At 35.8% G+C, this 27,465-nt stretch overlaps 3 protein-coding genes across 4 annotated transcripts; 2 read left to right on the forward strand and 1 right to left on the reverse strand.

The window, feature by feature from the left end:
- Positions 1-8,592, forward strand: LOC117391452 (tetraspanin-8-like). The gene is made up of 9 exons (XM_033989273.2): positions 1-224; positions 906-971; positions 2,248-2,364; positions 2,878-2,952; positions 4,374-4,469; positions 4,551-4,643; positions 5,673-5,744; positions 5,879-5,962; positions 6,926-8,592. The coding sequence occupies exons 1-9, from the start codon at positions 165-167 to the stop codon at positions 7,058-7,060; spliced, it is 798 nt and encodes a 265-aa protein (XP_033845164.1). The 5' UTR covers positions 1-164; the 3' UTR covers positions 7,061-8,592.
- A 563-nt stretch (positions 8,593-9,155) lies between these two features.
- On the reverse strand, positions 9,156-15,180 carry LOC117392254 (tetraspanin-8-like). The gene is made up of 9 exons (XM_033990291.2): positions 14,972-15,180; positions 14,264-14,329; positions 11,927-12,040; positions 11,049-11,123; positions 10,857-10,955; positions 10,699-10,785; positions 10,563-10,622; positions 10,352-10,435; positions 9,156-10,254 (listed from the first exon to the last, which is right to left on the reverse strand). Exons 1-9 carry the CDS (start codon positions 15,050-15,052, stop codon positions 10,150-10,152), a joined length of 771 nt encoding a protein of 256 aa, XP_033846182.1. The 5' UTR covers positions 15,053-15,180; the 3' UTR covers positions 9,156-10,149.
- Positions 15,181-16,000: 820 nt separating this feature from the next.
- LOC117391852 (ras-related protein Rab-19-like) lies at positions 16,001-26,632 on the forward strand. 2 transcript variants are annotated; one of them, XM_055231978.1, is made up of 5 exons: positions 16,011-16,231; positions 16,353-16,642; positions 22,267-22,450; positions 23,624-23,727; positions 24,345-26,632. In XM_055231978.1, exons 2-5 carry the CDS (start codon positions 16,445-16,447, stop codon positions 24,525-24,527), a joined length of 669 nt encoding a protein of 222 aa, XP_055087953.1. In that variant the 5' UTR covers positions 16,011-16,231; positions 16,353-16,444; the 3' UTR covers positions 24,528-26,632. The 2 variants fall into 2 exon arrangements, with proteins under 2 accessions (XP_033845668.1, XP_055087953.1); XM_033989777.2 differs by having other exon boundaries at positions 16,001-16,642.
- Positions 26,633-27,465: the final 833 nt, after the last annotated feature.

Here is a 27,465-nt window from a genome sequence, read left to right on the forward strand (position 1 = left end):
TAACTCCCCCTTTCCCCAAGAATAAACAGCAGTTAGTGCAACAACATCGAAAAGCGCGTCTACTCCAAAGCTGTACGTGGCCAAAACTTTCGTACAACTGTGAAAACAACAAAGCAAAACGAACTGGACCTGTAGCAGCGGGGTAGACGCGAAGGAGAGGAAACATGGGGACGGTGAACGCGTGCGTAAAAAGGGGCTACATAACCGTGGCGAGCCTCATAGCGGTAAGTGCTGCAGATTTGACCAACTGTTTTACAAGTTAAGGTGAACTGGGCTTTAGTAAACTACATCATGCCTCATCCTGTTGACAGGGGCAACGCTGTGTGGCTCATAACGTTGTTTCAAACTTGGAAAAATAGTCGCAGTTCTGTTGTCTACTCGTTTTTCGCGTCATAACAAAAGGTTTATGGTTCAATCTCTATGTTGCATTACGATTTGCATTTGGTGTCCGTCTGTTTAAGTCAATTTAAACTTATGTTATAGACTTATCAAATAGAATAGGCCTGTAATAACCCCAAAAAAAAATCTCAGTTCAAATGTTGCAATCTGTTTAGTGGTGAAGCAGTGGATTGTGTGGATTAGTCTCGGTTGGCATTTTGATCATAATGGATAGGTTTAGTTGGCTATTGGATGTAAATGCCAAATGTTAATCTTTGAACGCTTCTTGGAAATACGTTATGCAACATGTGTATTTTTTTTTTTTTTTTTTTCTAACGGCTTTTGTACTGGATGAATGGCACAAGATTTAAGTCACTTCATATGGGAAATGTTGGAGTTTATTAGTCATTAATACTCTCAAGCACTTTGAGGACTGACAGGGTTTAAAATCTAATCCTGTAAAGTAGGTTACACGTGATGTTGATTTGATGAAGTTAATCAATCTTAACTTTATACATTTGTTACAGATTCTCAGTGCCTTGTTGTTGGCCATCACTTTGTTCACTCACGGATACTTCCATGAGGATGAACAGGTAATGCATAACAAATAATTCATTTTAGAAGCTATACCCTGACCAACAATCATTTATTCTCCCATGATCATATTATAGCAAAGTCACTGATTCACCAAACACATGCATGTCTGTGAACAGTGGGGGGTGGGGGGGTGGGGGGGGACTGTTTATTGGATTCCCCGAGGTTCAAAGCTCATTGAGAGACAGCTCACCAAAAATATACAATGGTAGACTCAAGAGGAGCAAAACAGCCATAACTCTTTGACCTCAAAAGCACCCCAGGGTCTCACCACACAGCGCTCATGGAATATTGCTTCTTCAGACCTCTAGATTAACAGCAAGTTTAGCATAACATGACTGGCACGTATCAATAGTGGGATATTATTTGATGGTTTAGAACAGTAATATTCTCAGGTTTATTGTATCATGATTGTGATGATACACTCAAAGTAGATATGAAACAGAATTGGCAATGTTGTGATATTACAGTGTCAAATGCCACGCAAAACCCTTATTTTTACAACTGAAGCAAAAATATTTGGTGGGTCAACATGGTACAAAAAGTAACAGGAACTACATAGAGCCTGACATTTGCTCTTTTTTCAGTTCAGACAACACAAAGAAACACTCTTTCGTAATCTTATCAAATAAAACTTTAATTCTAGCACTTAATTAAAGGTCCCATATTATGCTGTTTCTGACCTGTGTTAAAATGTTTTCTCCTCATCACAAACATACATGGAGTTGTGTTTTGTTCCATTCACACACAAACCCTGTATATTTTGGCTGATTTCTACTCTCAAACAGAAAAGACTCTGTTCCATCTTGTGATGTCATGTGAGTTTGTAGACAGCCTAATATGAATGAGAATGAAACAAAACACAACGTCAGGTATCTTTTTGAGGAGGAAACAGCATTACAACGAGTCAATTTGTGCAATATAGGACCTTTTAACTAAGACTCATTTGGGGATGTTAGAGGTAGATGTGTTTAATGTGATACTGCGGAACATTTCAGCAGTGGACCCTCCTCTAGGAAAAATACTTCATTTGCTTTTAACAGTTCTGAAAGATTACACTTTATAATAAATAACAGGATGTGTAAAATCTACTGTAAATGATGGTAATTTTAAGAGTAGCAACAAAACTGACTGAAGTGTCTTGCCCAAGAACACAGGGACAGTATGAACTATGAGCTCCAGTTTACTCATTAAACATGCTCTTCTCTTATCTTGTCTGGCCTAGTAGTACTATGTGATCCACTGATGTGATTTAGTATATTTGTTTGTTTTCAGATTGAGAACGTTCTCCCAGAGCTTCAAGTCATGTACGCAACCTCTCTTATTACTATCCTCCTCGTCACCACTGGTTTGTATGGAGTCTGCAAACGAAAGAAGTGGATGTTAATATGTGTAAGTAGAAGAATTAAAGGTGCTGTACCTCATTTTGTACCTCAGAGTTATTCCTTACTTACCTCATCCATCCAGAGCATCCTAATTATTCACAGTGATGAGTTTAATTAAAGGTCCTTTATTACACAAAACTGAATCTTGTGATATTTAAGCCATGTTATAATGCGCTTACCTCTCAAAAACATACCTGCAGTTGTGTTTTGAGTTTTGAGTTTAAGTAGCGTAATATAGGCCCTTTAAGTATTTTTCGCAACTCTCAGAGACCAGAGCGGAGTCCTTTGCTGTGATGGTAAAGCTAACAACAACTAGCATGCTAACACGCACTTCATGATTATCGGCCAGTTAAATTCTGTTAAATTAGATGCAGGCAGCACACGTTTGGCATAATTTAACATTAAGAGCTGCTTATACTATATATTTGTACTGCTGCAAATACACGGGAATAAATCAGTTACAGCATCTTTATGATTATTTGTTGATTGTTTGTTTATATTTCTCAATACTCATTTTCAGTACATTGTTGGAATGACGCTATGCTCCATGTTACTGGGAGTGTTAGGCATTCACGGAGCGACAGGGCGACCGAAGGTAACACATTCCCACACAACATGACAAGATGTAAACAAGCTGTACGTGAGACATGTCGATGCAAGTAGATGTTGTTTTAGTTTCCATTTAATATCTTTGAGTTACATTTCTTAGGATTGAAGCACCAACTGATAATTAGCATGTCATTTTGCAATTGATTTGTGGCAAATATTAAAAATAGTGGTTACTTTGCATATAGTTGCCCCTGGTGGATTATGTATTACAATTAAAGGTGTACTATGTAATTTTACTGTTGGGTTCTCCATCTGCTTTTCTTGCTTTGCCCAGAATGTTCCAGAGTATGACATTTAAAGGTCCTATATTACGTAAAATTGACTCTTGTGAGCTTTAAGCCATTGTATGTTGTTACCTCAGAAAAAACATGTCTAGAGTTGTGTTTTGTTGCATTCACACATGTTTGAGTGACCCTTTATTATTGGTCTGTCTATATCTCCAAAGCTCAAAATGCTCTGTTCTTGTAATTTTCAAATTTTAAGTGTCTTTTACCTTTAGTTCAGTAGAGATTGGCAACTCCAGGGCTGAAATGATCCAAATGATTCTAGTGAAGGTGTATGGAGTTTATAAACACAGCAGAGCACTTCTTGTATTTCCACATTTCGACATCACAAGGCGGAACAGAGAGTTTTCTGTTTGAAAGAAGAATTCCTAAAATAGGCATGGATTTGTGTGTTAAACTGAATAAAACAAAAGACAACTCCAGGTATGTTTTTGGTGAGGAAACCACATTAAAACATAGATCAGAAAATAGCACAATATGGGCCCTTTGAGCTTGAGTTTAACAGGCTTAACAATTGTCATCTGGGCTTCTTGTGGCCACTATTTTTTATTGTATATAGTCTATTTGTGGCTCTGTCGCCCTCTGTTTTATGTGCATTGAAATTTAAAATTATGTCATACACTTTATGAATAGATAAAATGTAATAGAGATATATATTCAAGTTGGTGCATGCTGTTGCTTGGTAGCCTAATAGCAGATAAAGCTATAAATGCTGTGTATTAAAGGCGCACTGTAACTTTCTGGTGGGTGGATCCGCAATCTGCTCTTCAATAGAGCTGTGTGTGCTTTATCTGGAATGTTCAACCATATGGCATTAAACTTGTTTACCTCCATTGAAACAACAAGCTCACCAGGCCAAGTTACAGGTCAAATCTGTGGAGAGGACACCCTGCTCTCATAATAGCAATGCATGGTTTTAATTAAAAAAACAGACAAACAGCTCTTTAATAAATGCTATATAGATACATTTAACATCATACTAAGGAACATTTCAGGCAAAGCCATACCATCTCCATGGAGACAAGCAGGTGGCAGACCCTTCATCAGAAAGGTTATATGCACCTTTAACAATTTATAGTATAGTACGAGTTAATTCAAATTGTGTTTCTTCTCTTTTTTGCAGGTAATTCAAGATATAAAGGCCCATTATTTGGGTGTAATTCCTTTCTCTAATGCCAGTAAAGAGGACATAGATGGTATCAATGACTTGCAAACAGATGTATGTACCAGTTCATTTATAAAACATGGATTTATACAGTGTATCTATACATTTAATATGGTTTTCTTTGGTGCTTTTCAGTTACAGTGTTGTGGGATGTATCAGGGTTATCAGGACTGGGGCTACAACATCTCGGAGGCCTGTCTCTGTGTGGAAGATGCAGTTCACCCATGTGTAAGTATGTGGTTATATAATACAGACTCAGCTAATTTAGCACATTTCACTAACTTCACTAGCCATTTAAAAGCAATGTACGCTGCTATGTATTTCTATGTAGGCTTAGCTATATGTAATATGTATTGGGTCCACTTTTACCCTGATTAGAATGAATACGTTAAAGGTCCACTTTTCTAGTGGGGATGTTATTGTTATAACATTTTATCTTGAATTTTGAAAATTACTTGTGTCTGTACTGCAAAAAAACAAATTTCCACTTCACAGATCTAACCTGTAACTTGGTCTGCTGGTTTCCGTGAGTTTACAGCAGACCTATTATGCAAAATTGACTTTTAATGGCTTTTAACCATGTTATAATTGCTCTTCTCATTTACCCTCTCAAAGTTGTTTCGGGAGTGATTTCTGCATTTTTGAGTAATCTTCAATCACTTATGTTCAGAACACCATATTGACAGTCCCTGTTTTCACTGCCACCGACATACGTCCACTGCTTTGTACTTTCTTCTTTCTTCAATTTTATTTTCTTAATTGATGATATGCTTCAGCAACATTGTGTAGTCATATCTGCTACTTGCCAGTGTGATCTACAGCTATCCATAGGACTGGCTGACAGCCCAAACAGCTCATTTACGGCAACGTCAGCTCATAATGGGCACGGCAGTTTTCTAACACGGAAGTCAATCGACTTGTTTCTTTTATTAAGTTGTTTTAGATTAATATTGGAATTTAAAATGTGCAAATTATAACATAATGATCCACGGCATCATATATTATCGCTATATAGCAGACACAAGCACAATTTAATGTCATAGTTTGGAACTTTCCTGGCAAAGCAATAACATCATGATGGCAATTAGCTGCTGGTGTATTCACACTTGATCTGGTGTAGTCTTGATGTAGATTTGGTTTGGTTCAAAAGTTTGCTCGATAAATAAATAATATATCACTATTATGTCTGTGTTATACAACAGCTTTTCAAGTCCTGAAAATTAATGAAACCTCGTGGGGCTTTTGTTTGTGATGCAGGTGGCAGCACCAAGAAACAGCAGTTTGTTTGAAAACGCAAAAACAGACGACCCTATAATGATTTACAAAGAGGTGAGTGTAACTGTCCACCTTTCAACATCACAAACGATCTTTTCTGAACAATATATCCTATTTATATTTTGATTGCTGTGAATGTGATATCATTAAAGTGGTTTGACAGTATGTTTCTGTATCCCATGTTTCAGCCTTGTATCACCTACCTGGCAGACCACATTTTGTATGCCTTAGATGTGCTATTAGGAGTAATACTGGGCACACTATCACTATGGGTAAGTACTTGGTCACTTTTGAACTGCCAGTGTAAATCATAAGATTATTGTCACTTTGCTTGGCTAAAACACAATGCAACTTAGTGGATTTGTATGCTTTTGTCTGGTTCACTTTTCATTTCACAGCTCACTTTACAAATGTATTACATCTGTGTGTGGCTGAGTTCCCACTGGTTTCCTCTTGCCAAAAGATATTTATAGTTTTAGACAGTTGATGACGTCTATGTTAGTGAATGAATCCTTTATCTTAAGACAAATTATCAAGTAGTGAAATACATATACCAACTCTTGTACCACCACCATTGCTATTATTTAATTGAAAGGCTAAAGTTAAACCCTTACTACCAGGTGTGCCCTATATGTTGCCACAGTTTTGTCAATATGTCCCAGGACAGGATATCAGAACTTGGTCCTCGCCTCCTGAGAATAATTGAGAACTGGCAAGTGGGGTAACAGTAGCTCATTTGGTAAAGCCACTGATCCGAAAGCTATTGGTTCGAATCCCACTCCCGACATAAAACATCATTTGTAGAGGGGTCCGATCCACTGACCCACAGGTTGGCGGTGCGATTGCAGCTCTCACAGACGAACGTTGTCATTGTGTCCATGGGCAAAACCCTTATCCCCCATTGCCCCCAGTGTCTGCGTACACTGGTGCATGAACGTGTGTATGAATGGGTGAGTGGTTCCTTGATATAAAGAGAGCGCCTTAAATGTGGAAAAGCCCTATATACAAATTTGACCACTTACCATTGTACAAAGCATGTCACGTCTGGAAAGCACAATGTAAATCGGAGCCATTTTTTTTATTGATTTATGCCGTATAATACATGTATTCATATGCTTTAATCTTTTCCTTCAGGGACCCTTATTCCTGGATCTATTATACACTTGGACATATTCAAAAGTTCAGTGTAATCATTGAATTGCACATACATGACCCTCTCTCCTCTTCTCCTACAGGTTCTGTCGGTGGTCCTGTGTGTTGTGACTCTGTGTCAGATGAACCGAAAAGAGGACACTCCAACGGTGGTCTACAGCCCCGAGGCCAAAGCGGGAAATTACTCCATTCTATTAGATGATTCTGAGCTCACATGATTCAACCCACTGGTCTTTTTCCCTATTTGCAAATGGGGGACACTTTTATAGTACATGTTTTAATACCTTTCTTACAGTAATGCAGACTTTACCAAAGAGACCACTAAATACCTGTAATAAAAGCTTGAGGCATTATCAGTTTTAAATTCCAAAAAATATCTATTGAATGTAGTTAATAACTAAAGATAAGCACTGAAATTGCTTTACTATGAATGTTAACATGCCATTTTGTATTGAAGGTCCTATATTACACAAAATTGACTCTTGTGAGCTTTAAGCCATGTTATCGTCAAAAACATACCTGTGTTTTGTTGCATTCACACATGTTTGAGTAACCATTTGTTATTATTCTGTCTACATCTCCACAGTTCTAGATGTTCTGTTCTATCTAATGATGACAAGAAGCTGCAGTTTTCAAGTTAACAGCTACCTTTTACCTTTAGTTCAGTGGAGCTTGGCAATTACAGGGCTGAAATCGTCCAAATGATTCTAGTGAAGGTGTATGGAGTTTAAAAACACAGTGGAGCACTTCCTGTATTACCACATGACATCACAAGGTGGAACAGAGTGTTTCCTGTTTCAGTCTAAATATGCAGGATTTGTGTTAAACATGTGTAAATGAAATAAAACAAAACAAAACTCCAGGTGTGTTTTTAAGGAGGAAACAACCTTATAACATAGATCATAACATAGTGTAATATGGGCCCTTTAAAGTTACACTATGTGACTTGTCTAGTGGATGGTACGCCTTGCTTTGCTTGGAATGTTCCACAGTATGGTATTAAACCTTTGTCTCACTTTTATTTAATTGCAGGTGTTTTTATTGCTCATAAATACCTTAAAAACATGCATTCCTACTATGAGCAGACTTATCCCTCGACAGATCTCTCTTGTATCTTGGCCTCCACTGTGGAACAGGCAAGCAACTGGCAGACCCTCCACCAGAAAAGTGACGCAGTGCACCTTTAAAATCATTGCATTTCTAGTGCAACAAATGAATGATTTCTGAATTTATTGACAGGTGACTGCTGCTTTATGTGGTGTTTTTTCACATTCATTGTTGGATTGAGTGTTTACACAACATTCTACTGATTCCCCTTACATTTTCATCCTCTTCATCCGGGGCCAGCTCGTGGAGGCAGCAGTCTAAGCAAGGATGGCCAAACTTCCTTCTCCAAATTTTCTCCAGCTCTTCCGAGGGGGTCCCAAGGAAGGTGGCTACACACATTCTCAAAATGCCAATATTGTGTTTTGTGTTACTAGGAACTCAGTATTTAGTTGTCACACTTGAAGTTTTATGCATGGATTTTAAAAGCACTGGGTCGAAAAATAAAGATATTCCTACCTTCTGGTATTGTACCATGTAATTGGCCATAATAACCAAAGCAGCTATATAAATTCATGTGCAAGTAAATGGGGGGAAAGTAGAATGAGTTTCCAGGTGCCTTCACGATTATGTTTTTTGTTTGTTTTGATTTTGTCAATAACTTTTTTTTTTATTGTTTAATAAATTGAACCTCTTCACTGTGAACCTGAACTATTTCCATGCTATTTCTGAACTTAAACGTTGATTATTTGTCTCTGTGTAAATTCTGGTGATTTGGTTTGTCTGTAAACAAGTGTGAAAAGTGGTTAAGTATGAGAGACTGCAACGTGTCTCTGGCACTCTTGAACATAATGCATGTAAACTATTTTAATACAATTGTACTATTTCTAAAAATACTGCAAATGCCAAATAGTTAAAGGAACAAAAGGTACATCTTTATTTTTCATATTTACAAAATATTACACCAGTTCAGTCCTTCAACAAAACAGTGTGTGACTGAAATCAAATACTTTGCAATATACAGAATATTAGGCATTAGGTGGTTAAAGTGCACAGTAGACATTGGATCAGCTGTTTCACATTGAAGTCTGAAGGTTAAGTCATAAGTCAAGGAGCCATTGGCCTGCAGGCAGCTCATGCAGCAGTAGAAGCATAGTAACAGAAAGGCTACTGTGGTGAGAGTGGCTGTGTCAAACTCTCTAACATACATAACATATATATATATATATATATATATATATATATATATATATATATATATGCCTGTGTCTGTCTGCAGTAGCCTCCAAATATCGCCAGAGAACATTATAATCAGATATATACCAACCCTTTATGTTCAAATAAATTGTGTCTACTCAATGTGCAACCAAACCAAAAACCCTGAAGCCTCAGTAAATGTGCTTTAAATATACAATATGCATTACAATGCATTTAACATTCAGCTGTAACTCATTCCTGTGTCAGAGCCCAGTGGCATATTGCTTTATAACAAATACATTTCTCACACTGTAAACACTGCTGTAGGATATTATAGAAAGATTCAAATGTTTATTTCTAGTGGTGATGGTTCAGTGCGTAATATTACATTTATTATTTAATGTTATGTTTATAAATGGTATCTGTTCTTTTCCACTGAAAACTATCAAGTGCAGCCAGGAGATAACATCAGTTAAATGCATTGAACTTCACCAAAAGAAAATAAACATTTTAAATGCTGTGAAGTTAAAATATACAATATGCAGGATATATATAATAGCTTGATCACTTCAATAAAGTTATGGGGCATATATGACATTGTATAATACAAAACTACTGGGCAGTCATTGAGACAGGCCCCTGTACAGCTAATGATTTATGAGGTTATACCTTGTACATTACTGCAGCATTACTGTTCTTCTGAATCAAAGTGTAACTACACACGTGTACACACTGAACAGCACTTTACCCTTATAGGTAATACTTTGTTATAATATTTCTATAAATATATAAAGTGCCACAACAATATTGATACTGTTAATAAGACCTTCAGAGAGTGGTAATGACTTTGGTTTGTCTTATTGGATGAAGCTGTGCTGTTCCACAGCAGAAAGGAAGCAAGTGGGCATATGCATGTAGCTTACAATCAATCAGATGCATGCAATAATAGGTGTAGAAAATCAGTAACTTATGAAGCAGAATTAGCCAGATTTAGCATACAGCATAACATGTTAAATGTGCAAAAGGTCAGCTTGCCAATAGTTAACAGTGTTTAAAAAGAGTTCTTCTAGAAAGCACCGGGCACGTATCTGTTTGACTGAAGCAAAGCGATGAAGTCCTCTTTCCTTTTGAGCTGCACCATCAGCTGAATACTCATCACCATCAGCACCGCCTAAAGATAATGGTTAATATAGAGGTCAATATTAAATATGTTAACATAATGTGTTTACATAATCTGCTACATTAAAGAAAATAAAAGGAACACAAACCCAGAAGATACCACTGCCAAAACGTATCCCTGTCGATAACGTGAATCCCCGTTTCAGAGCAGAAACGTAGATTGGTAAACAAGGCTATGGACAAAACACAAAACCATAGTGAGATATTGGCACTTGTGCAATATAAAAGAGATCATTAAAGAGTATTTAGTTATTGTTATTTTGCACAATACCACTTAACACATAATCAATAAGTCATTACCTCTTGATACACATAGACGTTCTTAGGCGCTCCGAGAGTAGCACTTCCTCGTAGCCGAATCTGATCAATGGCAAATAAGGGGTATTTAAAAAATAGAAAAAGGTACAAAAATATATATAAATTTAAAAATACCTACACATTTTCCTGGATACTGACAGTTACAGGACACTGGGATAGTAGACCCCCAGTCTTTATACCCATCCACAAGACCACAGCATTTGAACTAGAACAAAAAAAGTTGACTTTTCAGCATTTATTATGAAATCTTACAACATTTAAACATGTTTGTCTCACATGTGCTTGGATGCTGTAGAGCAGAGTTCTGTTGTTTTTGTTAGTTGCACTCAAAGGCATCATGGACAGCAGTTTGGTCTCTTCTCGAACCACCACTTTCTGACAACAAACAATGTTACATAATATTACTTTATCTTTTCAAGTTTGATATATTGAATTTTATATATATACTGTATCCCAATCATACTTTACCTCGTAGATCTCTTGATAACTCAGTGCTGTTTTGACAATAATTGTCTGACTTGCTGCTGCCATCCCAGCTGCAAACTGCAAACAGAAAAACAAAAAATTCATTCAATTTTGAAAGAAATGGTGTAGATGTATTTCAGTAGTAAAACTCGCATACATGTACTTAAAGGGCCCATATTACGCAATTTTCTGATCTATGTAATAATGTTGTTTCTTCATCAAAAACATACTTGGATTTGTGTTTTGTTTCATTCACACATGTTTAACACACAAACCCTCCAAATTTAGACTAAGTTTGTCTCAAACAGAAAACACTGTTCCACCTTGTGATGTTATGTGATAATACAGAAAGTGCTCCACTTTATTTTTTAACTCCATACACCATCACCAGAATCATTTGGCTGATTTCAGCCCTGAAATTGCCAAACTATACTGAAACAAAGTAAAAGGTAACCGTTGACTTGAAAACTACAGCTTCATGACATCACAATGACATTACCACTGTTATGCTGCACTGTTATAAAATTTTCAGAGAGCCTATAAATCAAGCAATGTCCTAATATAGAAAAGCCTATTTCTCATTAGTATTGCTTTATTTGTATATATATTTTTATATATTCATCATCTTATTATTATTATTATTATTGGAATGTAATGTATAATCAAACAATAACCATAAACCAATAATGGTAAATGCACTGATCATTCATATTTTTAATATCTCAAAGATATGAATTACCGACCATCCAATCCAGCTAAATTCGATACTCTGAAACATTTCACTGCCCAATATATCAATCAATAACTATGTTTTAAATTATACCACTAAAACAGAATACATTGACTGTTTTGTAATAATCAAAGTGTAAACCAGTTTGTACCAGGATCAAGCACCATCTTTTGCCCCAGCAGGCTCCCAGGACCCCCAGCAGAGACAGCAGCATGCAGCCCACCTCCAGAATGTACATGATCACCACAGAGGCACTGGACACGAGCTGTGAATGAAGACAGATCCACAGTTAGAGGGAGGATTTCCAGTGCACTAACTGGATACTTACATGTGTTCATAAGACATATCTCCAGTTATATTATATTGTGCATGTGGTGATGATGTGATGACGTCTAGTTTATTTAACAGTGATTAAGGCTGCAAGGTTTCCGGAAAATATCTAAATGTCTAATTGCAGTTTTAGTTCTTAGTATTAGTATTGCGATTATATTTGCAATTTATGTTTGAAAATGACAATTTTAGTATATTTTAAACAGGTCAAGAAACATTTCTGAGAGAAGAATGAAATAGTATCCCACCCCTGTGCGTTTCAGAACATGTTTGTAGAGGTTTAAACTTGGATATTTTGCGAAGGACAATCTATTGCTACCTAAATAACTGGAGCCATTGCTGTAACAAATTTTGAGATGTGATATATCACTACAAAAAATACACAATAACACTTAAACTACTTTATAACACAGACACACTATAATAACCTTAATGCAAACTCTCTCAGTACACCTCTTTCTAATGAGACATGAGGAGCCCAAAATAAACAGCAGAATAAAACCCTTGAGAAATTAGTTAATATCTAGAATGAGTCATGGCTATGTTAATTATTCAACCCTCTACAGCTAAAATGTTAATGTACTACAGAAATTAAAAACAGTCCCCCACTATTGCAAAGAAAAGGTACACACAATAAATACTGAGCCAAAAAATATTGTTATGCTACAGTTTATTAAACGATAATTAGATATAATAATTATTGTGATAGACATACTGGAAAACAGTGTTAAAGGCCCCATATTACACTATTTTCTGATCTATGTTATAATGTTTCCTCATCAAAAACATACCTGGAGTTGTGTTTTGTTTCATTTGCACATGTTGAACATATAAATTCTGTATATTTAGGCTAAGTTCTTCTCTCAAACAGAAAACTCTGTTCCACCATGGTCGTAATAAAAAAAGTGCTCCACTGTGTCGTTACTCAATACTCCAAACTCCATGCACCTTCACTAGAAACATTTTAATTATTTCAGACATGGAACTGCCAATCTGTACTGAACAAACATTAAAGGATAGCTGTTAACTTTCAAAACTACTGCTTGATGAAGGTGGAACAGATCATTTTGAGGTTTGGAGATGTAGACAGACTAATGTATAAGGTTGCTCAAACATGTGAATGAAACAAAACACATAACACACAAAAACAGAATTCTAACATGGCTTAAAGCAGTCAGTTTTGTGTAATAAAACCTTTAAATAACAACATATGATAATATACATTAGAGTCTCTAGCTGAATACAAAGCCAATGGACAAGTCAAGACAAAAGAACAAATTGAAAGGTTAACATGTTATAAGATGAATATTTTTATCTGTGACCTTTTGCTAAATGTTAAACAGATGCTGACGTAGTGTTTATGTTCATATTTTAGTCCTGTAATGGTACAACAGGAAAGCATGTAATCATGGAGGCTACAGTTCACAATGGCCATTTTTTAAATCAGAAAAGTGAAGATCACAGTGAAATTATATAGGCATGGATGTTATATAAGCGATATCTGTTGATTGTCCAATTACAGCTAATAGCAGCAAACACAAGAAGTGATCTGCCTTTACTGTATAAGTGACTATGTCATACCTTTGCACTGAATGTTCCTCAGTATGGTATTAAACTTACCCATGTTGCATTTGGCATTGTTTTGACGTGGATTACAGCCTACAGTGGCCCTTGTGTACAAGAAATAAACAAACTGAAGAAATTTGGGGTGTTTCCTTACACCAGAATGCTACAATACGTTTAATATCATACTGTGGAATATTTCAGACAAAGCAATAACATCTCCATGGAGATAAACATGTGACGAACCGTCCACCAGAAAAGTTACATAGTGCACCTTTAAGTGTACCATTATTTGAAACATATATTTAAACATATATTCAGTCTCTGCACAGAATTGGCATTCCAATGGACACTATGGACAGATTCAATCTAAAACAGCAAGTAGCCAATATGAATTAAATCAAGTTCAAAGCTATATTAAGTTACTGTTAACAAGCATGCCAACTACACTTCATACCAAATCTGCAGTTATAATGATTCTTGATGCAGCTTGTCCACTGCTTGTTGTCTGTGCCTCTTGTCCATTTAAAAGTGTATCAATAACAACATCTACCCACTGTACTTTATAGTGATAGACAGGAGGTGGACTACTCACCTGACCAGCTTGTATTACATCTTTGTGCCAAGCCACTGTTGTTGTCAGCATAAAGAAGCACAATGCCTAAAATGGAAAATAAACACACACACATTTAAGATACAACACAGTTACATAATTCACATGAGAAATTAAAGTTAGTCAGTGTAAGATAACATATTCATGGGAAATGCGTGATTTAGAGACAAAACTCATACCCATTCTCCACCATGCTGCATCTGATGATATTACTATCTTAGGTTTTAACAAAGTCACAGTGATTTGAGCGGATTGAGCTAAAATCACTGCGAGGCTAACGCTAGAGCTGCGGTGCATGTGGCTGTGGACACACTGTGGTCGGTCCAGGGGGAATATAAATATTGCACAGCCTTGTTTGACTGGTCGCTTCAGGAAGAAATTGCAGTATTGAGTACATAGTCTGGGTTTTTATTAGCTTTAGACAGACTTCCACAATGGGATTTCTTTTTATATTGCTGCTTTTTAGTTGCACGTTGGTGTTATATTGCTTGCTAGGCATCTTCCCTGCTAATAATACATAGCACGCACGTTTACCATTGCGTAATGGTGGGATATTATTCATCTATAAGAATATATGCGTGATTACAAATACATTTAGCGATTTAAATCATGTAAATTGAACGTAACTGAAAAACGTACAGGCCTGCATCTGCCCAGTATTTCCAAGAGAGTCACATGAATTCAACGTACCATATTGACAGCATTTGCGAAGATAAACGGCCTTTTGAGGCTGGTTTTGTCCGCAACCACGACCACGGCACTGTGCTGCATACTGCCGCGTCCGTCTTCTCTGCAAAGCGCCGTAATGTGTGCAGAAATAACACAACAACAACAACAAGGAGGCTACAGACGTGTGGGGAGAGCTGTAAGGACATCTATCTATTCAGATCCGCACAGGGGCAGAGCGCAGGACGAGTCACGGCGAGGATGCGCGGAGTGATCAGCAGCCTCCGAGGCGTTCAGGGGCAGCTCGGAAGATTGGAAATTACAGACATGATTTTTACATTTTAGATTTTTCTTCTTTGCTTAAAATGTAGAAATTTGTTGATTGTCTGTAAGGGGGTACTTATTTTTATTGAAGTTGTAGGTGTACTTACTTTTTAAAATGTGACGTTAGATGCACGTGTGTTTCTGATAGGTTAACAATTTCACTTGGCCTAAATTTCTAGGCTAATGTCATTGTTATTTGTACAAAATGCCTGCCAAGTCTTTCTATTCAAATGTATTTATTTATTTATTTATTTGTTTGTTTGTTTCTTTATTTGTTTGTTTGCATATTTATTTATTTTTGCCTGGAATAGATAGTAAAGTTAGAAAAGTGCTCACGTTAAACTCCAGCTGCAAATGACTACACTTCCCAGAATTCCTCGGCATTAGGGCGGGGTTGCTCTCTTCAAAACAGGTGTCAGATGTGCGTGTGTTTCTGATAGGCTAATAATTTCACTTAGCCTAAATTTCTAGGCTAATGTCATTGTTATTTGTGCTTAATGCCTGCCAAGTCTTTCTATTCAAATGTATTTATTTATGTATTTATTTCTTTATTTCTTTGTTTATTTATTTGTTTGTTTGTATATTTATATATTTTTGCCTGGAGTAGATAGTAAAGTAAGAAAAGTGCTCACGTTACGCGCCAGCTGCAAATTACTACACTTCCCAGAATTCCTCGGGCTTTAGGGCGGGGTTGCTCTCTTCAAAACAGGTGTCAGGTGAAAGGGAAGTGAATGAGAGTGAAACGAATGATCAGGGGGCAACCTATCGCTCTCTATTGAAACCATCGAGGGGAAGGATTGGATTATAGATAACGTATAGAAACCGAAGAGATAAGTCTATAACGACAGAAGAGAAAGAAAACGCAACTTACGTCAGGCTATTTTGGTTTGGACTTGATTGCATAGGTGCTGCTCTTTATTGGAAAATCGACCCAGATACGAGGATGTGCCCAAGAGAATGGTAGATGCTGAAAATATTTTTATAACCCAATATATAGGAGAAGACAACTTTTATTATTTTTGGATATTTATTGAAAGCACAAGATTAACTGCCTGATTGAGCTTCCTATGTGTTTACACAGCATTTACCTAACAGATCCAGTTTGGTGAATTAGTTACTGGGCCGTATTGTCTTGTTCTTGAGGAAAAAAAGACCAAAACTGCTACCTCCAGGATGCAGCAGACCCCTGGACCAGAGCATGATGACACTTTTGATTTCCTGTTTAAAATTATTCTCATTGGAGACACAAATGTGGGCAAAACATGTGTGGTGCAAAACTTTAAATCTGGAGTATTTGCAGAAAGACAGCAAAACACTATAGGAGTGGACTTCACAGTAAGGACACTGGATATCGAAGGGAAAAGAGTGAAGGTAAGTTGATATTACTTTGTGTGGTGGCATTTGGAACTGGGAAAGCAAGGAAATGGGAGGGTTGAAAAGCCACAGTCTAATAATCTAAACCCAAGATCTTGATTTCTGAAAACTGATTTGAGGATTTAAGGAATTAAGTTGAACTGTAAACACAGAATAGCTGTGTGGCGTTGGTATAATAGGTATGGTGAAACATTGAGGAAGTTATTTTAATTTGTTTATTAGGTCACAGCACAATATCTGCAATGCATCACTCCCACACATTAACTGTTTACTGAAACAGGCGTGCCAACTGCCAATTATTAGGTATTAGTGCTTTTTGCCACCCTGTTTCATATTAATAAGAAGATATTAACCATGTGTCCTTATTTAGAGTCTTCATTTTAGAGTGAGAGGGATAAATCTTATTACAAAAGTGACAAATGTGATTGGTTTCGATGAAAAATAGCTATGTAATAACTGTACTCACATTTAAATTTAGTTACCATGCAATTACTATGCTGTAAAGTGCTGTATCATTTGTACAAATCAATACAAAGTTAGCCAAAGCCCAGATTAGCCAAAACTTATATCCAAAATGACTGCATAAAAAAATCAAGTTTATATAAAGGCTACTCTGAATATAAACAGTGTTGGATGGACTGTTGATACTTAAACAGTTACTCAAGTAAAAGTATAAGTATCACATGAAAACATCTACTTAAGTATAAGTGTGTAAGTACCTGTTAAGAGTAAAAAGTAAAAAGTGTTTTGCACAATTGTTAATGTGTTAAAGTGTTAAATGTAGTGACATAGATTAAAAATGACACATATTTTGGTCAACAGTAGCAATATACATCAATTTATTATTTTCATTAGGAATTTTGTGTGAATTTTTATTTTTGTCTGGTCAAAGTTGAAGCTTGAACTTAAAAATTGACTCCATTACCTTCTACCACTGAAAATTGACACAAAACACAAATGTACTCAATAGCACTTATTTAGCATGTTTTATCCACAAGCCTTGACATCATAAACTGTAAACTTTAAAGTGATTTTGTAGGAAGGTGGAAGGAGGATGCTGTGTTGGACTGTTTTGCATCAACGGTTATCTGAAAAGTAAACATCAAGTTGTTTTATTACGTCCATAGCAGAACATATTTGTGATGTGCCCTTTGGTTAGTGTGTCAGTTAGACTCAAAACTAGACAAACGGGTTTATCTCATGAAGGCCCAGAGATACAGGTTACTCAGGTTTCCATGGCTTTTGTCAATTCAGAAAAAAACTTGGTAATGGTTTTTCTGTCCTGCTTCTACTGTCATGGAAAATTAAATGCCTAAATGTTCCCAAATACAAATGCCTAAAAGAGCAGAATATATCCAGACTATTTATATCACAGGTGAACGTGATTATCTGCTCATTATTGCAGCTGTTAGTGGTTTAAAGAGAGTGTTTTGTCTTGAACGCTGACGTGTCGGAAGGAGAACAATGGGCCAGCAAAAGTGATTTACTTACCAGGCAAGGCAGCCCCTCCTTCTGTATTGAAGTACTGTACAAGTGTGTTGTCTTGGCTGGTCAGTAAACTGATAGAAGTAATGCAGTGTGTCAGAAAATAGAGTTGGCCAACATCATTGTATTTTGCATGGTTCTACAGACTAAAAGGATTGTAATATGGTAATACTAGCGATAATTACTATATCAACTTATTATGAAAGTTAGAACAATATTTTTGGGGGTCCATATTTATCGTATGTACATTTTCTTTGCACTGCTGGAACATTTTTGATTATTTGCTGTGCATATGATAAGATTTCAGCTGTAAAAGGTTGAATTGATAACTTCTATGTCTCATTACAGATTCAAACTAAGTACCAGTGTTTCATGCTATTTATTTATTGTAGGTATAGATTTTTTTATTTTTTTTTTAACAATATTGTGCATTTAGTGTCATTTTTGTGGTTTAAATCTACTCTTGGGTTATTGTGTCAGTGGCATGAAACAATATTATTGTTCATCAAGTTACTTCAGCAATATATCGAACTTCAAAATATGTTATCGTGACAGGTCTAGTTAATAGTTTTCCCATTAAATTATGTAATAAATAAAAAAAAGAAATAATTAACAGTCCCCATATATTAAAAAAAAAAAAAAAAAAGTGACTGTCACAAATCATGTTTCTGTTCCTTAGGCTCAGAGCACGGAAGAGTGAGTTAAACAGAGCAAATGCAACATTTCATAACTGCTGATGCTGTCGCTCCATTGTCTTCGGTGCAGAAAAACTAGTTTGAATGCCCCAGGACAAAAGCTTTCTCCCATTATGTCCTATGACACAAGTAAACTGTACAGAAGACTGCATAGGTGGAGACGTTCAGCACCACGATTCTTTAGTGCAATGATGGAAAATACTGGTACAATAAGAAAAGTTCAAACTTAATTTTGATTTTTAAGAGAAAGGGCCAATGCTCAGTTCCAGTGTTGATGCCACAAAACACATCTTTTTTGTTATTTTCAACGCAAAACATTAGTACTGTATTTATTATTATAATTATTTTATTTAAATTTGATTTTATTTAACCAAGAGGTCCCATTGAGATTCAGAAACTGACCTAGCCAACGTAGTAGCCAATACAATCAGCAGAAAACAATAAAATTACAAAATATCACATTATAAAACCATTTGCATCTCCCAAGGAAAACATAAACACATCCTGGTCAACACACTTTAGAGTTTTTTTCTCAGACAGAAAACACTCTCTTCTACCTTGTGATGTCACACAGGAAGTGCTACACTGTGTTTTTAAACTCCTCACACCTTCACTAGAATCATTTGGAAAATTTCAGCCCTGGAATTTCCACACTCTACAAAACTCACGATAATAAGATATCTGTTAATTTGAAAACTACCACTACATGACATCACAAGGTGGAACAGATTATTTTGAGCTTTGGAGATATAGACCAACTAACAATAATGGATAACTCAAACATGCGTGTATGAAGCAAAACACAATTCCAGGTATGTTTTTGAGGAGGTAACAGCATTAGATCATGATTTAAAGCTCACAAGAGTCAATATATCGTAATATAGGACCTTTAAACTTATCAAGTGACATCATAAACTCGCAACTGGGAGGAGTGAAGCCGGTAACTACTTGAGCTGATTATCGAGGTACCAGTAATTATCATGTGGTCTTATAGTAATTCTTACCATCATAAAGGTCCATTTCTGTCCAGTGCGATCTTTGTTCAGTATCGATATGTGATGAAATGAGTATGTAGTTTTAATACTAGTTTTAGTATTGATTAGTATCTTTTTATAACCCTTCTGTCAACCTGCCTTATCCAGTTTTTACTCTTTTTATCCCATTTGGGTTTTATTGATTTACCTCAAAGATCTGAACATGTTAGGAGATTATATTAAGATAGTAATAACTGGTGTAGATTCTTAATTCAGCCAACGCCCCCAAAAATTAGGCAAACTGATCTATTATTGTTGTGAAGCTAACTGAACCAGCTTGGCAGTGAGTCTGTTCCTATGACAGCTGTTACCATGAGAACGTGCTGTTGCTCTGGGACTATTCTCCAAACAGGGATCCACATTTACAGTATGCATAAATACAGTGACCGTGCAGATGTCGAGGCCCCTGAGGCACATTGAATTTAGGGCTGCAAAAACTATCAGAGTAATAAATTTTGATTATACTCAATTATTGAAATTAACGTTTTAGCCCTAACATTTTATTTTTATTTATTTTTTATTTTTAATTTCTGTTTTGCTTTCATTGTAGGACTTGGTGTAATTTACCTGCACTTAACCCCATTTTTTCTGAGTCAAATGTAAATACATGGGGAGAAAAATCTTAGGTAAGTTAATTTTCCACATGTGCACAATATATTTTTCTTTTAATTCACTGAACAAATAATAGATAAAAGGAGTATATATAGACTGACAGAGTAATAAAATACTAACTGTAGCCGAACATATTTCCAAACTTTTTGTGAATTTTATCTATGGATTTTTTCTACAAAAAATACAAACATGATACAGTTGTTGGTTTCCGGGCAACAGCATTTTAACAAAATATAACTTTTCTTTGACACTTCAATTACCACAGCTCTGACTAAAGATGACAGGAGGGATTAAGGTAGGTAGGCATGGCAAGTCTATTAGAATTGTGCTATACAAAGTCCTTTACAGAATAAGAAAGACCTTAAAATCACAATACAAACAAATCAAAACAGTATATATATATATATATATATATATATATATATATATATATACACACACACACCAGATTAATTTGGCATAAATTGGGTCAAATTAAACCTACACCACTTTGGAGTGTCACAACCATAGATTATAAACAAGCAAAACTATAAAATAAAATAAAAAATTGTTAGAGCAAAAATGTGAATGTGACTGCTCTATTTTATATATGCAAAAATCTTGGATTTTGTATCCAATCACATTTGTATTTTATGCAGTCTATGGTCATGGTCTACAAATATATTTTAAACTATATTTATGGGTGCAGTTTTGTTAAAATATGATATCCTAACACTAGGCCTGTCACTGTCACAATGACAAATTTTGAAATATGATATACTGTTGAAAGGAGCCAGCTGAGGTGGTTCGGGCGTCTGTTCTGGATGCCTCCTGGACGCCTTCCTGGGGAGGTGTTCTGGGCATGTCCCACTGGAAGGCCACGCTGGAGGGACTATGTCTCTTGGCTGGCCTGGGAAGGCCTTGAGGTCCCACCGAAGGACGTGTCTAAGGTCAGGGAAGTCTGGGAGTCTCTGATTAAACAGCTGCCCCCACGGCCCGCCCCGGGACAAGTGGAAGAAATTGGATGGATATATTGCTGAAGAAAATATAGATGATAAATGATAATATTAAAAACGATCATGCCACTGACACAAAAACCCTGAAGCAGGATCTCCCCCAAAAATCTATTCTGTACAGTACTGTGCACTTTTCTCCTTTAATGTTAATCTTATGATGATTATTTGTGATTATTTATGTTTCAGCTTGTTGTATTGTGATTTTAATGTCTTGTTTATTCTGTAAAGCACTTTGAATTACCTAGTGTATGAATTGTGCTATACAAATAAACTTGTATTGCCTTGCCTAATGAACATGAACTGTGATAAATAAATGAAACACTTAATGAGTCATAGAAGTTATTTATTCAACCTAATGCAGCTGAAAAAGTAGAAAAAAAATGGCAAAAAGTTCCCCTCTAGTAGAAAGGAAAAAGTACCCACGATAAGGCTTGTAACAATAACATATTCTGAAGTGTGATATATTGCTGAAGTAAATATAGATGATAAACACTACTATTGAACCATAAAGCAGAATTATCCACAAAAAAGCATTCTAAATGTACAATATTGTTAGAATGCGGCACTTAAGTTATTAGTTTATGTCTATAATGAGTCATAGAAGTTCATAATTCAACCTTCTACATCTCCAATCTTATAGTACAGAAAAATAACCAACATGTTTGCACTAGTACACAGAAAAAGTACCCGCAATAAATGATTCTTCCAGCTCCCATCTTTTGAGCTGTATAATATAGTCGATATAGTATATAGTATTATCTACAGGTCTACCTAACACTGTTCTTTCTTCCACTCTCCAGATGCAAGTTTGGGACACTGCAGGTCAGGAGAGGTTCAGGACCATCACTCAGAGTTACTATCGCAGTGCTCATGCCGCTATGATCGCCTACGACATCACCCGAAGAGGAACCTTTGAGTCTGTGCAGCACTGGATCAAAGAGGTGGAGCTGTACGGAGCCGCTAATGTAGCCATGGCACTAATAGGTGAATTATGACTTCCTATAAATATACATTATAATAGGCTGACTTCCTGTTATTGTGAAACCTACTCATTGCCTGCTTAAATATATTATTAGATTAGATTTATTAATGTATCTTTATTTATACAGAGAGAGCCCAATGAGAGCACTCAGACTCTCCTTTTCATGGACGCCCTGTTCAAATACAGAAAATTACAAAAAAAACAAACAAATAACTACATAGGTCCATTTAAAACAGGTGCAGATGTGAGTATAAATATTTATCACCAGATTATTACATTGCATCTGTAGCACCAAAGTATCAAGTTTTGCTTAACCATGAAATATACTTAACTTTTGGAAAGCAAAACAGCCTAAAACCATCTTTCCCATCTCAGTTGTATCAATGTACAACAAACAAGTGAGATATTCAGGCAGTCTATCAAGTAGTGCTGAGTGAAAAGTGTGGATCTAAAGATTTCAAAGTAGAGGCTGAAGTCTGCATGTGTATTATATCTCCAAAATTGAGTACAGAAAGAAAGTCAAACTAGTGAAATGAAGCTAGTAGTGCAAATAAGTGACTTATATGAAAGGTTTTTATATGAAATTTTGTTTTCTAAAAATGATACTCCCAATTTAACATAACTTAACAAACATGTGTAGTTATGTTGGCCCTTCTGTACATCCCAGCTTAAAACTCAGGATTATTCAAAAAACATATGTTATAAGTTCTTAAGTTGTCCTACAATAGATGGCTTCTCATTATTATTATGACAAATAATTTATACAGTTATAATCTAAAGTTTGAGATTTAAAAAAAAACTTACCTTAAAATATAAGTAATGCAATAGATCTTGGTAAGGGTGTCCAAGATAGTCAAAAGTCCTTGCTTGTTGGATACATCTAGCAATCTGTGTATGATCTTATTTAATATCACAAGATACCTATTGCTTTGCCCTGTCATTATATAGACTCTATCTAAAGTTTAATTTCTAGCTGTGGCTATTTTCTGTAATTAACTTGTAAATATCTTGTTCTTTGAGGTTTTAATTATTTTGTTCTGTACTTTTCAAATTAAAATGTAATGATTTGGTACTTTTTGTATCTTACTGTGTTACAAACTCATGTCTTGTTCAGTATTAATAACCTTTCCACAGTTCAAACAGTGATATTTGAATTTCATGAAATTCCACTTTAGGGAACAAATGTGACCTGGAGGAGGAGAGGCAGGTTCAGTTTGAAGAGGCCTGTACTCTGGCAAAAGACAAAGGATTATTAGCAGCTTTAGAGACATCTGCGAAGGTAAAGCAGCGAAACACACGTCTATGGTTCTTGTTTATTACATCTGTCATCCATTTGTCTGTCTATCTATCCATCCATTCATCCATCCATCATTCATCAGTCTATCTATCTTTTAGGGTTGTAAAAAATCAATACCTAGATAGCAAATTGACAAAACCAAAAAAACAAATCAATACTAATCTACAATCAAAACTAGACCCTCATTTTAACAATAAATAGGACAAATTTGGACCTTTCCTGGACGAGTTTTAAAAAGTTTTTCTAGTTCAGAACTGGTATAACTAAGAAACTACCATTATTTCCAAATTGCATTCTATTGTGTTTATTTAGTGTTCTTTTATTATCATTGTGATATTAAAATTAGCATGGAGAATCAAGCCCTTTGCATATCGAAATCAAGTTTGAAATTCTAGTACTAACTTTATTTTTGATAGTTTTACCTTACATTACTATACACATTTCACTGCGAAAAATAGCTCTGTCCCTATATCCAGCGCCTGACAAATGCATAGCCAGACCTATGCGTAAACACAATCATTTTAACTTTAACTATTCATCATTCTTCTTCTTTCAAACAAAATCTTATTTCTGCCTTTTCCTTGCATATTTCTCTAAAGGAAAGCCAGAACGTAGACGAAGCCTTCATGATGATAGCCAGAGAGCTGATGTCCCGCAATGGCCTTTATGTCCAGCAGGGGGACGGGATAAGCGTGTCTCCGTCTCTGCTCAGGACCAACTCCAAACCTATAGACATTGCGTCATCCGGCTACACAATGGAAGAGAAGAAGTCATGTTGCTGAAATATGCAAAAGATAAAGCAAGACTGATGGATCGAGATACACAAATGTTGCTTTGTGGACTAAGCAAGTGGCAGCCTTGTGAACTAAGCAATGAGCAAGTATTGAGCAGAGGCTACAAAAATAATGTTTGTTTGTTTTTTATCATACCATCTTAAAGTATAGTGTTAAATGGCCCAAAATACCCACGTGAAAATAAAAACTGAAACAGACTTTATATGAGTGAACGGAGAATGATTCACTTTGGCATCAGCACCCTGCAAAATCAACTGAACTACGACCTTTGTTTATTCAGAATGGTGATTTGGCAGATTTTTTACTCCATATGCCCTTCTCTCCATAACATAGATCATCATAGATACATGTAATTGGAGTGGGCAATGGATCAATGGAGCAGTGTGCCTCTCAGCTTCAACGAGATTTGGACCTGCAACCTTTTGATTGAAAGGTTTATGCTTAATGATAGTGACGCTGTTGCCCCTAAAGGCATCTAGGCTAGCACAAATCAATGTGAAAACTGAAATAACAGCCTTAAAATGTACTTTAAAAATAACTGATTGCATCTTTTATAAAACTACACAAAATTATGATGAAATAGCAGCCCTAAATTGTCCTGAATCTTACTACTACTAGACAAAAAATGATCAATAGAAAACAGAAGAACATAGAAGACATGTTGGTAATGAAAAATAAATTGATTATAGACCATATCAATATAATTTTTAGATTTTTAGATTTTGTTTGGCTGGTCTTCAAATCTCAATGGAACTAAAATGTATTTAAAAAAATTTTATTACTCCCAAATCTACTACTACTTCTACTACAGTAACTTGAATATTTCCTCATTGTCATTCCACCCCTGTCATTGCGCAGTGGATACAAAGTACTTCTCTGTGACAAATGACCTGGTGCCATGAAGGATCGTTTTGTTTGTGCTGCTGCCACAAGGACTGAATTAAACCTTGAGTGCTGGTCTGTTTACCCATCATGCCTTTGGAGAGACTGCTGAGTGGCGATGGGTGTGTAATCATTGTTGGGTGAAATTATATGAGGTCACGTTTATTTATTATATGAGCTTGAAACTCCCACTCCAAAACATCTCACATTCAAACTCAAAGAAAATTGTACTATGGATTTTATGGACTTTTTATTAAGTAGTTGTATTTCACACATAGATTATTTCTGTTATTTGTGTTTGCAAATCAAACCTTCTCCTTTGCATCCTCTTCTCTCACCCCCCAAAAAAGTTATGTTTTTCCAGTGCAGGTGGACTTGCTTTTCTAGGGGGGGTTGATAAATCCTTTTTTTTTTTTTTGCTTGGAATGTTCCGCAGTATATCATTAAACCTGTGCTACATTACATGTGTTTTTATTACTCAAAAAACATTGGAAATGGAAAACATTCTTGAAAAAAATTCTTACTGTAAGCGGGGTCACATCTCTCCATGGAGATAGATACATTTAATGTCATACTGTGGGACATTCCAGGCAAAGCAGTGGTATTTACATAGACAATCCAGTAGTGAACACCTCCATCAGAAAGGTTACATAGACCAGCATTAAATATATTATGGTAACTGAGTACACATCTCAGGTAGGTCAGCACAAAATTGCCTAATTAAATGCAATAATATAGCTAACATTGTATGTTTCTAACCATAAATCGAATTTCAGGTCTTTATATAGGGATATTTTTTCAAATTCATTTTAACAATTCATATTTTTTGTGTCTTGTTTAGACCTATCTACAAAAATCTGCACTCTTTTCATGAACAAACTGAACCTCATTTTTTTCTCACCTTTAAATTTACCTACTCCAAACAGAATAATAAGTAATACTAAAAGTTAACTATAAACAAACTTAAAAGATTTCTTTTTTTACAAAGTGACCTTACTTACCATGCAACCTTACTCAGCCACTCCTTAGTTCATGAATCTTGAGTGTCAAATGATGCAAGACTGTGAATTAATTGCCAATGATTCCATGTTGTATTCTGTTCACAGGAATAATGTGAAGAGACTGCTTTGAACAGCAGAGGGCGATGTGCTATTACATTTCTACTGTACCAGTTCTCTCTGACATTAAACATTCAGTTATTTAAAATGTCTAAAGGTGACTTGGCTTTACTTGAATACAAAACACATGTTGCATCGTCATCTGTCCCATCTTTGTTCACTTTTATCAACCAAAATGCATGGATATTATGGGGGATACAATAAAAGCTCAGTTGGCAGAAATTTCTTTTTAAACAATCTGGTTGTTATTAAATTAATCCCAGGCCACAGAGAGAGTTGATCCGTTTCCCTATTTATTTTGTTTTGACTGGCTGAGGTTCTGACTACTGCTGCCAATGTATCAAAATAGATACTGGCATCAAAGACCCACTGAATCCATGCCATGAAGCTAATTTAATAAAAAAGACCCTCAGATTTTTTTCTTTTTCTTCAATTGTGAACTGGCTTGAAATGTACAGTGTGTTGCCAAAATAGATAATGCGTATCCAATTGTCTTGCTCAAAAATGCAGTTTGTAGTCAATGCCAGTTTAAATTACTTATCCTTCACAGCGCTTTGCTTCATCACTGATTATAAGCAACAGCTTCTACATTTGATCTACAAAGTTGGGACGTAGGCCGTAACTAAATACATGTTCTAAAAATGGGTATTTGGAGTACTACTAGCCCTGTCATAATAATTACTATACATCGACATACCAATATGTATATTGAACACTGGAACCATATATTTTGGGGCTCAATATTTATCGTGTGTACATTTTCTTGACAATAATGGGGAAAGTTTTGCTATTTTAGTTGTAATATGAAAATATTTTAGCTGTATAGTATTGAATCAGTAATGTCTGTGGCTAATTATTGATACATTCTGCTATCTATTGCAGCTCAAGCCTTCAGAATGATATCGTCTATTTAAAAAAATGTTTTA

The sequence above is a fragment of the Periophthalmus magnuspinnatus genome, chromosome 23 (genome assembly GCF_009829125.3).
Source record: "Periophthalmus magnuspinnatus isolate fPerMag1 chromosome 23, fPerMag1.2.pri, whole genome shotgun sequence".
NCBI classification, from domain to species: Eukaryota; Metazoa; Chordata; class Actinopteri; order Gobiiformes; family Gobiidae; genus Periophthalmus; species Periophthalmus magnuspinnatus.

Coding starts and splice junctions, on each gene's coding strand:
- LOC117391452 (XM_033989273.2), top strand. CDS start 165: ATGGGGACGGTGAACGCGTGCGTAAAAAGGGGCTACATAACCGTGGCG. Junction 225..905: donor CCGTGGCGAGCCTCATAGCG/GTAAGTGCTGCA, acceptor CATTTGTTACAG/ATTCTCAGTGCCTTGTTGTT. Junction 4,644..5,672: donor AAGATGCAGTTCACCCATGT/GTAAGTATGTGG, acceptor TTTGTGATGCAG/GTGGCAGCACCAAGAAACAG.
- LOC117392254 (XM_033990291.2), bottom strand. CDS start 15,052: ATGCAGCACAGTGCCGTGGTCGTGGTTGCGGACAAAACCAGCCTCAAA. Junction 11,124..11,926: donor AAAGATGGTGCTTGATCCTG/GTACAAACTGGT, acceptor TTCTGTTTGCAG/TTTGCAGCTGGGATGGCAGC. Junction 10,786..10,856: donor TCTACAGCATCCAAGCACAT/GTGAGACAAACA, acceptor TTTTTGTTCTAG/TTCAAATGCTGTGGTCTTGT.
- LOC117391852 (XM_033989777.2), top strand. CDS start 16,445: ATGCAGCAGACCCCTGGACCAGAGCATGATGACACTTTTGATTTCCTG. Junction 16,643..22,266: donor TCGAAGGGAAAAGAGTGAAG/GTAAGTTGATAT, acceptor TCCACTCTCCAG/ATGCAAGTTTGGGACACTGC. Junction 23,728..24,344: donor CTTTAGAGACATCTGCGAAG/GTAAAGCAGCGA, acceptor ATTTCTCTAAAG/GAAAGCCAGAACGTAGACGA.